This window comes from Carcharhinus amblyrhynchos, chromosome 16, assembly GCF_965287045.1.
Source record: "Carcharhinus amblyrhynchos chromosome 16, sCarAmb.v2.hapA, whole genome shotgun sequence".
Classification (NCBI taxonomy): Eukaryota; Metazoa; Chordata; class Chondrichthyes; order Carcharhiniformes; family Carcharhinidae; genus Carcharhinus; species Carcharhinus amblyrhynchos.
This window is the reverse complement of record NC_137339.1, coordinates 906294-923488: the sequence shown is the minus strand read 5'-3', so window position 1 is coordinate 923488 and position 17195 is coordinate 906294. Positions and strand designations below refer to the sequence as shown.

The window sequence follows — 17195 nt, the reverse complement described above, 5'->3', positions numbered from 1 at the left end:
TTGAATTCCTTTGATGGAATAATGAATAAAGTTGACGTGTTCTAACCATCATGATTGGAATTTCCCAGTGTCCAGGGCTCATCCGAGTCAAAGTGAGTATCGCCCCCGATTCCCGGGCCAGGGAAATACGCATGTGCTAAAAATCCTCCTTCTCCATCGAAAGGGGAGCTGTCACCATGGAAACCCGAAGCAAAGAAAATCATAATGTCTGCTTCCTTTCTATCGCTTTTAATCTCGTGATAAGGAATTTCCTCAAAAGTCAATGGAGTAACTTTCTGCCAAACATCAAAAGCTCGACGGATAGCTCTGCGTGTTTCAAATTCTCCCACTTTCGGGGTGTAGTTGTGTATGCTAAAAAAAACAAAAGATTCACTGTAAGTAAATAGCAGAGTTTCAAAAACAATGAACTGAAGATTGAAAAATTATTTATTAATGTCACTAGGAGGCTTACATTAACACTGTAATGAAGCGGCTGTGAAATTCCCCTAGTCACCACACTCTGGTGCCTGTTCGGGGTCAATGCACCCTAATCAGCACACCTCATGTCACAAAGCTGATTTAACCATCACAATCCTGGTAAAATCAGTCCAGTAACAGCAACCAGAGAGAAGAGAAACTGAGAGAGCGACCAAAAGCAAACCCATGATTCCAGACATTAAACCCTGACATCCAAACCCAGGCCAATCAGCTTCTTCACAGCTCCCTGACCAGCGATTGGCTGCGGACCAGTCCCCACCCAGCGATTGAATCGAACCCAGGACCCTGGAGCTGTGAAGCAGCAACACTAACCACTGTAATGCTAACCACTGTAATGCTAGCCACTGTAATACTAGCCACTGTAATGCTAACCACTGTAATACTAGCCACTGTAATGCTAACCACTGTAATACTAGCCACTGTAATGCTAACCACTGTAATGCTAGCCACTGTAATGCTAACCACTGTAATGCTAACCACTGTAATACTAGCCACTGTAATACTAACCACTGTAATACTAACCACTGTAATGCTAACCACTGTAATGCTAACCACTGTAATACTAGCCACTGTAATGCTAACCACTGTAATACTAGCCACTGTAATGCTAACCACTGTAATACTAACCACTGTAATACTAACCACTGTAATGCTAACCACTGTAATGCTAACCACTGTAATACTAGCCACTGTAATGCTAACCACTGTAATACTAGCCACTGTAATGCTCACCACTGTAATGCTAACCACTGTAATACTAGCCACTGTAATGCTAACCACTGTAATACTAGCCACTGTAATGCTAACCACTGTAATACTAGCCACTGTAATGCTAACCACTGTAATGCTAACCACTGTAATGCTAACCACTGTAATGCTAACCACTGTAATACTAGCCACTGTAATGCTAACCACTGTAATACTAGCCACTGTAATGCTAACCACTGTAATACTAACCACTGTAATGCTAACCACTGTGCTAACAATGATTGGTTAACGAATTTCTGATAACCAGCCAATCGCTGGTCAGGGGACTGGTCAGGGATTCTCCCTGTGTCCGTGTGGGTTTCCTCTGGGTGCTCTGGTTTCCTCCCACTCTCCAAGATGTGAGGGTTATGTTGATTGGCCATGCTAAATTGTCCCTCAGTGTCAGGGGGATTAGCAGGGTAAATATGAGGGTTATGGGAATAGGGCCTGGGTGGGATTGTGGTTGGTGCAGACTCGATGGGCTGAATGGCCTCCTTCTTCAATGTAAGGATTGTATTGTACCATCACCCACAATACACCAGGAACATTTAACCCCTCACCTGCTGCAACATGTCCCTTCTCCATATCCTCCTTCCTCCCAGACGCCACACCATCATTATCAAACATCCATTCACTGTGGATTTTCCTGAGCACCGGTTTGTTATCAGGAAGGTAATTAAACCAAGCACAGTGCAACAATTGGATGTTTTCCCAGTTACTGTTTTGTTGGATTTGTATAAACTCTTGATTTATAAATCGGTTCCTGTCTTCCAGCCAAACATTATTAATAAAGACTGACAGTTTGTGAACAGCTCGTTGAAATGTGTATTTGGAAGTTCCAGCTTCCTCTTCATTGATAAGGAATTGGTTTTCCTGTGTCAGCTATCTGAACCGATTCATAGAATCATAGAACCCTACAGTGCAGAAAGAGGCCCTTCGGCCCATCGAGTCTGCACCGAATACAATCCCACCCAGGCCCTATCCCCATGTCCCCACATATTATACCCACTAATCCCTCTAACCTACACATCCCTGGACAGTAAGGGGCAATTTCTTAGCACGGCCAATCAACCTAACCCGCACATCTTTGGACTGTGGGAGGAAACCGGAGCACTCGGAGAAAACCCACACAGACACGAGGAGAACATGCAAACTCCACACAGACTGTGACCCGAGCTGGGAATTGAACCTGGGACCCTGGCGCTGTGCTAATTACTATGCCACTATGTCACCCATGGGATGATAATGGGTAGATTCTGCCCAGGTTGAAGCTGAGGGAGGTGGTGACCATTACTTGGCACTCGCCAAAGGTTCCAATCAGGACCCTTGGAAATCATCACCATCTTCCTTTTTTCCAGCTTTACTCCAGCCAAGCTGGATTTCTTCTCAGTGTCGGGGGCGATCTCTTTCAGCCTTTGCCACAAACTGCATTCCTTTGGGGCATTAGCAGGGCAAATAAGAAGGGTTTAGGGCCTGGATTGGATAGTGGTTAGTGCAGACTCGATGGGCTGAGTGGCCTCCTTGTGCACTGTAGGGATTGTTACCAACTCCATCCCTCTTCCTAGTCAGGGACACAACCAGACTGTTTACAACCTCAGCGTTTGATTTAATCTGGGGATCAGCTTCTGACTCTGTCACTAACATCACTTATTTTCAACTAAAATGGAACAAAGGAACTGGGAGCAGGAAAAGGCCGTCTGGCCCCTCGAGCCTGCATCCAATAAGATCATGGCTGATTTGGCTGTAGTCTCAGCTCCACTTTCCTCTCTGTCAAAGTCTGAACATAATCAAGGCTGAATTAGACAATGATCTGCCTCTGGACTCGAAACATCAGCTCTTTTCTCTCCTTACAGATGCTGCCAGACCTGCTGAGATTTTCCAGCATTTTCTCTTTTAGTTAATGACAGCCTCTATTGCTCTCTGTGTAAAGAATCTCAAAGATTAACTACCTTCAGGGAAGAAATTCCTCCTCATCTTCATTATCATATGGGAAGTCGGTGAGGATTATATTCACTGGAGTTTGGAAGAGTGAGGGGGGATCTCACAGCAGCTTATAAAATTCTAACAGGGTTAGACAGGGTAGATTCAGAGAGAATGTTCCCGATGATGGGAGGAGTCCAGAACTAGGGGTCAGAGTTTGAGGATACGGGGTCAAACTTTTAGAACTGAGGTGAGGGGAAATTTCTTCACCCAGAGGGTGGGCAATGTGTGGAATTCACTCCCACAGAAAGTAGTTGAGGCCAAAACATTGTCTGATTTCAAGATGAAAATAGGTATAACTCTTGCGGCTAAAGGGATCTGGGATATGGGGGGAAGGGGGGATCAGGATATTGAATTTGATGATCAGCCATGATCAAAGTAATGGCAGAGCAGGCTGGCAGGGCCGAGTGGCCTCCTCCTGCTTCTATATTCTATGTATGTTTCTAAATGTCTTGAATGGGAGACACTTTTATTTTTAAACCTAGTTCTGGGTTTCTCCATGAAGGGAAACATTCTCTCCACAGCCATCCAGTCAAGCTTGCTCAGGATCTTATATCTGTCAACACGTAACACTGCCGGATTCCACTGCACCCCCCCCCCCCAACTGCTATCCACCCCCGCGACCCCCCCTCATGCCTCCCCGACCTTCACCAAGTCCTGTTCACACATCACCCCTTCGCTCACTGATCAATATTGGCTTCCAATTGGTCAATGTCTCAAATTGAAAATTCTTATCCTTGTTTTCAAATGCCTCGGGAAGGCTCCTCTCTCTCTCTGTAATCTCGTCCAGCCTTAGAATCCGCTGAGATCCCTCTGCTCCTCTCATTCTGGCCACTCGAGCATCTCTGATTTTCATCACTCTGCTGTAATTGTTGGCCTTTAGCTGTGTGGACCTGAATTCTGGAATTTCCTCCTTAAACCTCTCGGTCTCTCTCTCCTTCAAAATCCTTTTGACCAAGTACTTTGTCATTGTTCTAATATCTTGTTACATGTTTGGGTATCAAATCTCACTTTAGCAAGTTCCTGTGAAGCACATAATGATATTTTAATATGTTAAACGAGTGACCTCCATCCAGTTGGTATTGTTGGCTGGATGTCAGCATTTCTCCAGGAACAACTTGTCTAAAGTCTATTGGAGGACCTGAGACTGATGTTATCATCAAAGACTCAGCTGCAAACTGACCTCTTTGATGAGGGAATTATTGTAAAAGCCCATCTGGTTCACTAATGTCCTTTCGGAAAGGAAATCTGCCATCCTTACCCAGTCTGGCCTACAGAGGTCCCAGAGGATTGGAGGATAGCGAATGTCGTCTCGTTATTTAGCAAGGATAGCAAGGATAACCCGGGTAATTATAGGCCGGTGAGCTTGACGTCCATGGTAGAGAAATTGTTGGAAAACATTCTTAGAGATAGGATATATGCACATTTAGAACGGAATAGTCTCATTAGCGATAGACAGCATGGTTTTGTACGAGGGAGGTCATGCCTCAAAAATTTGGTGGAGTTTTTTGAGGAGGTGACAAAAACGATTGACGAGGGAAGGGCTGTGGATGTCGTCTATATGGATTTCAGTAAAGCGTTTGACAAAGTCCCTCATGGCAGGCTGGTGCAAAAAGTTAAATCTCACGGGATAGAAGGTGAGCTAGCTAGATGGGTGGAGAACTGACTTGGCCATAGAAGACAGAGGGTAGCAGTGGAGGGGTCTTTTTCCAGCTGGAGGTCTGTGACCAGTGGTGTTCCGCAGGGCTCTGTACTGGGACCTCTGCTGTTTGTGATATATATAAATGATTTGGAAGAAGATGTAGCTGGTGTGATCAGTAAGTTTGCGGATGACACAAAGATGGCTGGACTTACGGATAGTGATGAACATTGTCAGAGAATACAGCAGGATATAGATAGGCTGGAAAATTGGGCGGAGAAATGGCAGATGGAATTTAATCCTGATAAATGCAAAGTGATGCATTTTGGTAGATCTAACACAGGGAGGAGTTATACAATAAATAACAGAACCATCAGGAGTGTAGACACACAGAGGGACCTGGGTGTGCAGGAGCACAGATCCTTAAAGGTGGCAGCACAGGTGGAGAAGATGGTGAAGAAGGCATATGGCTTGCTTGCCTTTATTGGACGGGGTGTAGAGTATAAAAACTGGAGTCTGATGTTGCAGCTGTATAGAACGCTGGTTAGGCCACATTTGGAATACTGCGTCCAGTTCTGGTCGCCACACTACCAGAAGGACATGGAGGCTTTGGAGAGAGTGTAGAGAAGGTTTACCAGGATGTTGCCTGGTATGGAGGGTCTTAGCTATGAGGAGAGATTGGGTAAACTGGGGTTGTTCTCCCTGGAAAGACGGAGAATGAGGGGAAACCTAATAGAGGTGTATAAAATGATGAAGGGTATAGATAGGGTGAACAGTGGGAAGCTTTTTCCCAGGTTGGAGATGACGATCATGAGGGGTCACAGGCTCAGGGTGAGAGGGACGAGGTTTAATTCAGATATCAGAGGGACGTATTTTACACAGAGGGTGGTGGGGGCCTGGAATGCGCTGCCAAGTAGGGTGGTGGAGGCAGACACGCTGGGATTGTTTAAGAATTACCTGGATAGTCACATGAACAGACTGGGAATGGAGGGATACAGAAGAATGGTCTAGTTGGACCAATGAGTGGCGCAGGCTTGGAGGGCCGAAGGGCCCATTTCCTGTGCTGTTCTGGTCTTTGTTCTTTGTACATGTGACTCCAGATCCACAGCAATGTGATTTTCTCTTAAATGTCCTCTGAAATGGCCCAGCAAATCACTCAGTTTAAAGGCAATTAGGGATGGACAATAAATGCTGGCCTACCAGGAATACTCACATCCCTGGAACAAATATAAATAATAAGCCCAAGCTGTTCCCTCTGTGTGGGAGGCATCAAAACCATTCTGCAGGATATGGGCACCCTGATCAAGTCACTGCTCACTGTGTGATGTGTAAACTCATGAATGGGCCAAAGGCCATCAATGTTTGGCTCTGAAAAGTGCCCAGTATATCTTAGATTACCCGGGAAAGGCAAAGTACCCCAAAAATCTCAGCAACAGCTGAAGCTAGGGGTTATAGTTTGAGGATGGGGGGTTGTGGGGGGGGTAAAACTTTTAGAACTGAGGTGAGGAGAAATTTCTTCACCCAGAGGGTGGTGAATGTGTGGAATTCACTCCCACAGAAAGAGGCCAAAATGTTGTCTGATTTCAAGAAGAAATTAGATATAACTCTTGGGGTTAAAGGGATCAATGGATATGGGGGGAAGGGGAGATCAGGATATTGAATTTGACAATCAGCCGTGGTCAAAATGGGCCGAATGGCCTACTCCTACTTCTAGTTTCTATGTTTCACACTGTTACTGTGCAGTAGCCACACAACTGATATCTACCACTAACACAATGCTTCCATCAAGTCACAAAGACACTCTGTGATCACACAGTTGAGTAATGTGGTTTATGAATTTCAGTAGCGCTCTGACACTGTACTTCCCAAAGATTAGTAAATTGTATCCAACATCATTTTCTTTCTGCTGTTCACAACAGACAAGGTGCACACTGTACCCAATCAGACCACACTTTCAAATTCCAGAGCTCCGGGGCCAACATTAGATGTGATTCTATGAATGGACAAATAACCCTCAGTGTGCTGAGAATTATACTGACAGTCATTTTAAGATTGTCAGTCAGGCTGACAGTATGGTGCATGTGTGTGTGTGTACTGGAAGCTACGTTTATTAATTCACAGGGATCTGTTCTTTGCAGTCAGAAAGAACATGTACACACATTGCATCTGTTTCAGCTAAACAAAATAAGTGACAGCCATTTGTTGGTTCATACCTCAAGGCAGTGTCTTGACCAGAGTCAAGCTGCGTAATTGAAAATTTTTTAACAATTCTTAACAGTTAGCTGTCTGTCACCATCAGCTGGTGCATTCTCCATGGCAATGTTTCTATCAATCACAATCCACTTGCCAACTAATCAGCATTCTCTCATGATATAAATTTGATTTCCCTTGCATTTATCTTACAAATGGCCTGATGAGTGCAAGATAGAAAACTTTGACAAAAAGTCTCTTTTTTTGAGAAACCCTCGTATTTCACTTCTTGTTTTCAACAACTTTGTGTCACAGTGAAAGCAGCTTAGTGGAGCCGTTGTAACACAAGTAAATCTCCTTGTGGAGAATGTGCAGTAAGAATGCCAACCACCTGACCATATCTGCTTTAGCAGGAAGAGTCAGCAGTAAGGGGTGTGGGACAGTACCTGTATGTAATGTGCTTCTGTCTCCATTTCTGGCCTGTTAGTGCGTAGCGCTTTCTCCTCTGTCTGCGAGTGACCCGAGGCTGATCAGGGACTCCACATCGAGGCTTCTTCATCCACCTAACAGTAAGAAAAGAAAAATTAACACAAATGAATTGTCCACGAAACTAGCATCTCCTATGAAGGTTCATTCCCTCGTTTGTTTGACTTGCTCTCACATTCCCTCTCTTCTTTCTGAAAGATGACACAGTTTCCTAATTTCCAGTCTTTGGGATTGATGGAAGGGTGGCTCCCTAACCTCACCAGCGAGACCCCTGACCCTGCATAGCAATCACCCTCTTCCCACTGCAGAGACAACTGCCCCGCTTCCCAGCCCCACAGGGAGACTCCCAGGCAGAAACGCCACTCCTTCCATCCAAACAGCTGCAAAGTGCTTGGATTCCAAATTCAGCTCACTAAATGACTTGGGTACATGGAAGAGCAAGACCAGAGACAGTATTGGTAAATCAGGAGCCATGTCTAAGGAAGGATGTGCTGGCCTTGGAAAGGGTCCAGAGGGGGTTCACAAGAATGATCCCTGAAATGAGGAGCTTGTATGAGGAATGGTTGAGGACTCTGGGTCTGTACTCATTGAAGTTTAGAAGGATGAGGGGGGGATCTTATTGAAACTTACAGGATACTGCGAGGCCCTGGATAGAGTGGATGTGGAGAGGATGTTTCCACTAGTAGGAAAAACTAGAACCAGAGGCACAACCTTAGGATAAAGGGACGATCCTTTAAAACAGAGATGAGGAGGAATTTCTTCAGCCAGAGAGTGGGGAATCTGTGGAACTCTTTGCCGCAGAAGGCTGTGGAGGCCGGGTCACTGAGTGTCTTTAAGACAGAGATAGATAGGTTCCTGATTAATAATCAGGAGTTATAGGGAAAGGGCAGAAGAATGGGAATGAGAAAATTATCAGCCACGATTGAATGGCGGAGCAGACACGACGGGCCGAGTGGCCTCATTCTGCTCCTGTGTCTTATGGTCGTATGAACAAGTCAATACATTATTATTCTCAACTGGAGCAATTGCTGATTATGTGATAGCAACAGAAGGCATTAATGAAACATTAGCCAAATTCAAAGGGGCCTGTAATAATTATTTTAATCTACAGAGTTACAAAAAGCCAAGTTTGATAAAAGGGTCCAGAAACCTGGGAAATCCATCAATTCCTTTATCAATGACTTGTTTTGACAAGTTGTAGGTTGTGATCATGGAGCTTAAACCTGAGCTGATAGAGGATCTCATCCCACTCACGATAACCGACAGGCCCTATCTCAGACTTATAGAGTCATAGAGGTTTACAGCATGGAAACAGGCCCTTCGGCCCAACTTGTCCATGCTGCCCTTTTTTTGAAACTCGTAAGCTAATCCCAATTGCCTGCATTTGGCCCATATCCCTCTATACCCATCGTATCCATGTCACTATCTAAATGCTTTTTAAAAGACAAAATTGTATCCGATTCTACTACTGCCTCTGGCTGTTTGTTCCAGACACTCACCACCCTCTGTGTGACAAAATTGCCCCTCTGGACACTTTTGTATCTCTCCCCTCTCACCTTAAACCTATGCCCTCTAGTTTTAGATTCCCCTACCTTTAGGAAAAAATATTAACGATCTAGTTAATCTACGCCCGTCATTATTTTATAGACCTCTATAAGATCACCCCTCAGCCTCCTACGCTCCAGAGAAAAAAGTCCCAGTCTATCCAGCCTCTCCTTATAACTCAATCCATCAAGTCCCGGTAGCATCCTAGTAAATCTTTTCTGCACTCTTTCTAGTTTAATAATACCCTTTCTATAATAGGGTGACCAGAACTGGACACAGTATTCCAAGTGTGGCCTTACCAATGCCTTGTACAACTTCAACAAGACGTCCCAACTCCTGTATTCAATATTCTGACCAATGAAACCAAGCATGCCGAATGCCTTCTTCACCACTCTGTCCACCTGTGACTCCACTTTCAAGGAGCTATGAACATGTACCCCTAGATCTCTTTGATCTGTAACTCTCCCCAATACCCTAACATTAACTGAGTAAGTCCTGCCCTGGTTCAGTCTACCAAAATGCATCACCTCGCATTTGTCTAAATTAAACTCCATCTGCCATTCGTCAGCCCACTGGCCCAATTGACCAAGATCCCATTGCAATTGGAGATAACTTTCTTCACTGTCCACTATGCCACCAATCTTAGTGTCATCCGCAAACTTACCAACCATGCCCCCTATGTTCTCATCCAAATCATTAATATAAACGACAAATAACAGTGGGCCCAGCACTGATTCCTGAGGCACACCGCTGGTCACAGGCCTCCAGTTTGAAAAACAACCCTCTACAACCACCCTCTGGCTTCTGTCATCAAGCCAATTCTGTATCTAATTGGCTACCTCACCCTGGATCCCATGAGATTTAACCTTATGCAACAACCTACCATGTGGTACATAGAACATAGAACATTACAGCACAGTACAGGCCCTTCGGCCCTTGATGTTGTGCTGAGCTATGTCTAAACCCAAGATCAAGCTATCCCACTCCCTATCATTCTGGTGTGCTCCATGTGCCTATCCAATAATCGCTTAAAAGTTCCTAAAGTGTCCGACTCCACTATCACAGCAGGCAGTCTATTCCACACCCCAACCACTCCGAGTAAAGAATCTACCTCGGACATCCCTCCTATATCTCCCACCATGAACCTTATAGTTATGCCCCCCTAGTAACAGCTACATCCACCCAAGGAAATAGTCTCTGCACATCCATTCCATCAATCCCCCTCATCATCTTATAAACCTCTATTAAGTCACCTCTCATCCTCCTTCGCTCTAAAGAGAAAAGCCCCAGCTCCCTCAACCTTTCCTCATAAGACCTACCCTCCAAACCAGGCAGCATCCTGGTAAATCTCCTCTGCACTCTCTCCAATGCTTCCACATCCTCCTTATAGTGAGGTGACCAGAATTGAACACAATATTCCAAATGTGGTCTCACCAAGGTCCTGTATAGTTGCAGCATAACCCCACGGCTCTTAAACTCAAACCCCTGTTAATAAACACTAACACACTATAAGCCTTCTTCATGGCTCTATCCACTTGAGTGGCAACCTTCAGAGATCTGTGGATATGAACCCCAAGATCTCTCTGTTCCTCCACATTCCCCAGAACCCTGCCGTTGACCCTGTAATCCGCATTCAAGTTTGTCCTACCAAAATGAATCACCTCGCACTTATCAGGGTTAAACTCCATCTGAAACTTTTCGGCCCAGCTCTGCATCCTATCAATGTCTCTTTGCAGCCTATAAGAGCCCTCCAGCTCATCCACTACTCCACCAATCTTGGTGTCATCAGCAAGTACCTTGTCAAAGGCCTTGCTGAAGTCCATGTAGACAACATCAACTGCACTGACCTCATCTACCTTTTCGGTTACCCCTTAAAAAAACTCTATTAAATTTGTGAGACATGATTTTCCACTCACAAAGCCATGCTGACTGTCCCTAATCAGTCCTTGCATCTCTAAATGCCTGTAGATCCTGTCTCTCAAACTACCTTCCAATAATTTACCCACCACAGATGTGAGGCTCACTGGCCTGTAGTTCCCAGGCTTTTCCCTGCAGTCTTTTTTAAACAAAGGCACAACATTTGCCACCCTCCAATCTTCAGGCACCTCACCCTTGACTCTCAATAATTTAAGTATCTCTGCTAGGGGACCTGCAACTTCCTCCCTAGCCTCCCACAACATCCTGGGGTACACTTCATCAGGTCCCAGGGATTTAGCTACCTTGATGCACTTTAAAACTTCCTCCTCTGTTATACGTGCACTCCTCAAGACATTGCTATTTATTTCCCCAAGTTCCCTAACATCCATGCTTTTCTCAACAGTAAATACTGATGAGAAATATTCATTTAGGATCTCACCCATCTCTTGTGGATCCGCACACAGATGACCTTGTTGAGCTTTAAGAGGCCCTACTCTCTCCCTTGTTATTCTTTTATTCTTTGTGTATTTGTAGAAGCTCTTTGGATTCTCCTTTGCCTTATCTGCCAAAACAATCTTGTGTCGCCTTTTTGCCCTCCTGATTTCTATCTTAACTCTACTCTCTACACTCCCTATACTTTGGACAGCACGGTAGCACAGTGGTTAGCACTGTTGCTTCACAGCCCCAGGGTCCTGGCTTTGATTCTCGGCTTGGGTCACTGTCTGTGTGGAGTTTGCACGTTCTCCTCGTGTCTGTGTGGGTTTCCTCCCACAATCCAAAGATGTGTGGGTTATGTTGATTGGCCATGCTAAGAAATTGCCCCTTATTGTCCAGGGATGCATAGGTTAGAGGGATTAGTGAGTATAATATGTAGGGATATGGGGGCAGGGCCTGGGTGGGGTTGTGTTCGGTGCAGACTCAATGGGCCGATGGGCCTCTTTCTGCACTGTAGGATTCTATACTATACATCTATATACTCTTCAAGGGATTCACTTGATCCCAGCTGCCTATGCATGTCATGTGCCTCTTTCTTCCTCTTGACCAGAGCCTCAATATCCCGAGTTATCCAGGATTCCTGACTTCTGCCAGCCTTGCCCTTCACTATGAGAGGAATGTGTTTACCCTGAACCCTGGTTAACACAGTTTTGAAAGCCAAGAAACTTACCTAATGTCCCTTTGCCTTCCCACAGACTCCCTATCTGACCTATTGCAATCCAAAGAAGATTTAAGAGAAGGCAATATAGTTAGTGCGGTAATCAGAGACCTGTCAGTGAAATAGAGCCACACTAAGAGGAGACGGCAGATTGGGGTACTGAAAACTCCCAATAATATTACAGCCTATTAAACTGAAATGTGTCAAAGAGACTCTGGGAAAAAAATAATCCTAAGGAAAGGAAGTTGAAGAAGCTGGTGGCCCATTGCCAGTGCGAGTGGTTGTGGATGGGTCTTTTTCTGCATGGAGGTCAGTCACCAGTGGAATGCCCCAGGGATCTGTTCTGGGACCCTTGCTGTTTGTCATTTTCATAAATGACCTGGATGAGGAAGTGGAGGGATGGGTTAGTAAGTTCGCCGACGATACGAAGGTTGGTGGTGTTGTGGATGGTCTGGAGGGATGTCAGAAGTTGCAGCGGGACATAGATAGGATGCAAGACTGGGCGGAGAAGTGGCAGATGGACTTCAACGCAGATAAATGTGTAGTGGTCCATTTTGGCAGGACCAATGGGATGCAGGAGTACAATATCAAGGGTAGGAGTCTTAGCTGTGTTGAGGATCAGAAGGATCTTGGGGTCCGGGTCTATAGGACTCTTAAATCGGCCTCGCAGGTGGAGGATGTGGTCAAGAAGGCGTATGGTGTACTGGCCTTCATTAATCGAGGGATTGAGTTTAGGAGTCGGGAGGTAATGCTGCAACTTTATAAGACCCTTGTCAGACCCCACTTGGAGTACTGTGCGCAGTTCTGGTCGCCTCACTACAGGAAGGATGTTGAAGCTATTGAGAGGGTGCAGAGGAGATTTACAAGGATGTTGCCTGGATTGGGTGGCATGCCTTATGAAGATAGGTTGAGGGAGCTGGGACTCTTCTCCCTGGAGAGACGAAGGTTGAGAGGAGACCTGATAGAGGTTTATAAAATGTTGAGAGGAATAGATAGGGTGGATTCTCGGAGGCTATTTCCCAGGGCTGAAATGGTCGCTACGAGAGGACACAGGTTTAAGGTGCTGGGAAGCCAGTACAGAGGAGATGTTAGGGGTAAGTTTTTCACTCAGAGGGTGGTGAGTGAGTGGAATCGGCTGCTGTCGATGGTGGTAGAGGCAAACTCACTGGGGTCTTTTAAAAGACTTCTGGATGAGTATATGGGATCTAATGGGATTGGAAGTTACAGATAGTTCTATGGTTTGGTAGGTATAGATGTGATTGGTGCAACTAGTGGGCCGAAGGGCCTGTTTGTGCTGTAGTGTTCTATGTTCTATGATAGCAGCACCAAACCTCACAGCAGAACGCTTTCAATGTCAAACGTTTGGAAAGGTTTGCAGAACTAAAATCTCTAGATACACAGAGATGAGAAAGGGGACCTAGTGGTAGGGGATGGGGATATGGCTAAGGTATTGAATAACTTTTTTGTTTCTGTCTTCACGGAGGAGGACGTGAATAATTTGCCGGGTGTTAGAGATGGAAAGGTGGTAGGACTGGAGGGTCTTAATGACATTACTGTTACTAGAGAGGCGGTGCTCGACAGACTGGAGGGGCTGATTGTGGACAAGTCGCCAGGACCGGATGGAATGCATCCGAGGGTTCTGAAAGAAATGGCGGAGGTTATAGTGGATGCCTTGGTGGTTATTTTCCAGATGTCGCTGGATTCCGGGGAAGTGCCGGAAGATTGGAAAACGGCTAATGTTACGCCGTTGTTTAAGAAGGGTGCCAGGCAAAAGGCGGGGAATTATAGGCCGGTTAGTTTAACGTCTGTTGTAGGTAAAATGTTAGAATCCGTCATCAAGGAGGAAATAGCGAGGCATCTTGAAGGGAATTGCTTGATAGAGCAGACGCAGCACGGTTTCATTAAAGGGAAGTCGTGTCTGACAAATTTACTGGAGTTCTATGAGGATGTGTCTAGGGCAGTGGATAGAGGAGAGCCGGTGGATGTGGTCTTTCTGGATTTTCAGAAGGCGTTTGACAAAGTACCTCACAGGAGGTTATTGCAGAAGGTCGAGGGACATGGAGTTGGGGGTAGGGTGTTAGCGTGGATAGAGGATTGGTTGTCAAATAGGAGGCAGAGAGTGGGGGTCAACGGGTGCTATTTGGATTGGCGGATGGTGACTAGTGGAGTGCCCCAGGGGTCGATGCTGGGGCCTCAGCTATTTACCATTTATATAGATAATCTGGAGGAGGGAACCGAGTGTAGGGTGTCGAAATTTGCTGATGACACCAAGATTGGGGGAACGGCAAATTGTGCGGAGGGTGTGGAGAGTCTGCAGAAGGATCTAGATAGGCTGGGCGAATGGGCCAGGAAATGGCAAATGGAATTTAATGTTGGCAAGTGTGAGGTGGTCCACTTTGGTAGGAATAATGGTAGGAAGGATTATTACTTACGTGGCGAAAAACTGCAGCAGGCGACGGTGCAGAGGGACCTCGGGGTCCTTGTGCATGAGTCGCAAAAACCCAGCTTGCAGGTGCAGCAGGTGGTCAGGAAGGCGAATGGGATGCTGGCCTTCATAGCGAGGGGGATTGAATATAAAAGTAGGGAGGTCTTGCTGCGGCTGTATAGGGCATTAGTGAGGCCGCGGCTGGAGTAGTGTGTTCAGTTTTGGGCGCCGTACTTACGCAAGGATATTTTGGCCTTGGAGGGAGTGCAGAGGAGGTTTACTAGGCTGATGCCGGAGTTGAGGGGGTTGAGCTATGAGGAGAGGCTGAATAAACTAGGCTTGTACTCGTTAGAGTTTAGAAGAATGAGGGGAGATCTCATTGAGACGTATAAGATGATGAATGGGATGGATAGGATAGAGGTGGAGAGACTCTTCCCGCTCAAAAAAGACAGTAGGACTAGGGGGCACAGCCTCAAGATAAAGGGGGGGGCAGTTTAGAACGGAGTTGAGGAGGAACTTCTTCACTCAAAGGGTGGTGAATCTCTGGAATTCTCTGCCCGTTGAAGTGGTGGAGGCTGCCTCGCTAAATATTTTTAAGACGCGGGTTGATGGGCTTTTGATAAGAGAGGGGATTAAGGGTTATGGGGAGAGGGCGGGAATGTGGAACTGAGCCACGACAGATCAGCCATGATCTTATTGAATGGCGGGGCAGGCTCGAAGGGCTAGATGGCCTACTCCTGCTCCTATTTCTTATGTTCTTATGTTCAAGATCACGTGGGAGTGTTTGCACATAAAAACATTAATATAGACGACTCTCACCAAGAAGACAAGGAACACTGTCTCCGAGGGAAGATCAAAAAGACAAAACACACATACCAAAATGCAGCCATTTGTGCTCATTTACACAACTCATTTCATATTAGATACAGCAGCAAGTGTCACAATCCTGTCCTAGCTGATTAAACTATGCCTGAAGCCATCTACAACCCAGTTACATGGCCCAGGAGAAATCAGGTTCCAGGTCAAAGGTCCGCTGCAAGTGACATTCCAATATTACAGCAAACAGACACAGGAGATGTTACATTTGCTGTAGAACCAAGAATTCTCTCTTCTGAACTTGTGTTGACTTCAACCTCATTCAAAGATTCAGCAAGAATCTGATTTCAAATGGACATCCCTGGGCTGACGGGACTGGAGACCAAATACAGAATAACTTCAAGAAAGATGCCACGCCTGTGTGTGTTTAACACTGAACAAGATACCACATCTACTCACAAAACAGGTCTGCCAATTGACAGAATGACCAAGATGAGAGTTCAGCTCCCCTGTTCCTCAGGTGACAGAACAGTATCCCAGAAAGTCTCTGTCTCTCTCTTTCTACACCTCCTTTAAAATCATACCATTTCATTTATACAGTCTCTGCTCATTCTTCTGAAAAAACCATTTCACACTTGTCTGTGTTAAATTCCATCGGTCTGCATCTGCCCATTTACTGATCTCTTATATCCTGAAGACTGTTACTACGCACCTCATTGTTTACTATAGTTTCATATCATCTGCGAACTTTAAAATTATATCCCACGCCGACACTATAGTTAAGAAAGCCCACCAACGCCTCTACTTTCTCAGAAGACTAAGGAAATTTGGCATGTCAGCCAAGACTCTCACCAACTTTTACAGATGCCCCATAGAAAGCATTCTTCCTGGTTGTATCACAACTTAGTCTGGTCTCCTGCTCTGCCCAAGACCGCAAGGAACTACAAAAGGTCGTGAACGTAGCCCAATCCATCACACAAACCAGCCTCCCATCCATTGACTCTGTCTACACTTCCTGCTGCCTCAGCAAAGCAGCCAGCATAATTAAGGACCCCATGCACCCCAAACATTCTCTCTTCCACCTTCTTCCTTCGGGAAAAGATAGAGAAGTCTGAGGTCACGTACCAACCGACTCAAGAACAGCTTCTTCCCTGCTGCTGTCAGACTTTTGAATGGACCTACCTCACATTAAGCTGATCTTTCTCTACACCCTCACTATGACTGTAACACTACATTCTGTACCCTCTCCTTTCCTTCTCTATGAATGGTATGGTTTGTCTGTATAGCGCTCAAGAAACAATAATAAATCAACTCAAATCAAGGTCACCAATAAATATCCGAAAAAGCAGTGAAGATAACACCAATATCTGAGGAACCCCACTCTATAACTCAATGGGCCAAATAGTCTAATTCCGCTTCTATATCTTATGGTTTAACTCCCTTTGGTCAGCATGATCTGGACAGGCTGTGCGTGTGGGTATCTGCATGGCAGATGCAGTATAATGTGGATAAATGTGAGGTTATCCACTTTGGTAGTAATAATAGGAAGACAGATTATTACTTGAATGGGTGTAAATTGCGAGAGGTGGATACTCAGCGAGACCTTGGAGTCCTTGTGCATCAGTCACTGAAAATAAGCATGCAAGTACAGCAGGAAGTAAAGGAAAATATTATGTTGGTCCTCATAAAGAAACATCTTCCCTGCCTGTACCCTGTCTGTTCCTTTAAGTATTTTGTAGGTTCCAATGAGATCATCTCTCATTCTTCAAAACTCCATAGGATACAGCCCAGTTTCCCAATCTCTCTTCGGAGTCCCAACA

The 17195-nt window shown here is 45.5% G+C and overlaps 1 protein-coding gene across 1 annotated transcript in view; it reads right to left on the bottom strand.

Moving 5' to 3' along the window:
• The window catches only part of LOC145353768 (matrix metalloproteinase-24-like), a 114287-nt gene that overhangs the window by 27824 nt on the left and 69268 nt on the right, over positions 1 to 17195 (bottom strand). The window contains exons 3-4 of the mRNA XM_080204543.1: positions 7480 to 7596; positions 47 to 351 (exon numbers count right to left, since the gene is read on the bottom strand). Of these exons, the coding sequence (XP_080060669.1) occupies positions 47 to 351; positions 7480 to 7596 (422 nt within the window). The remainder of the gene's footprint in view (positions 1 to 46; positions 352 to 7479; positions 7597 to 17195) is intronic.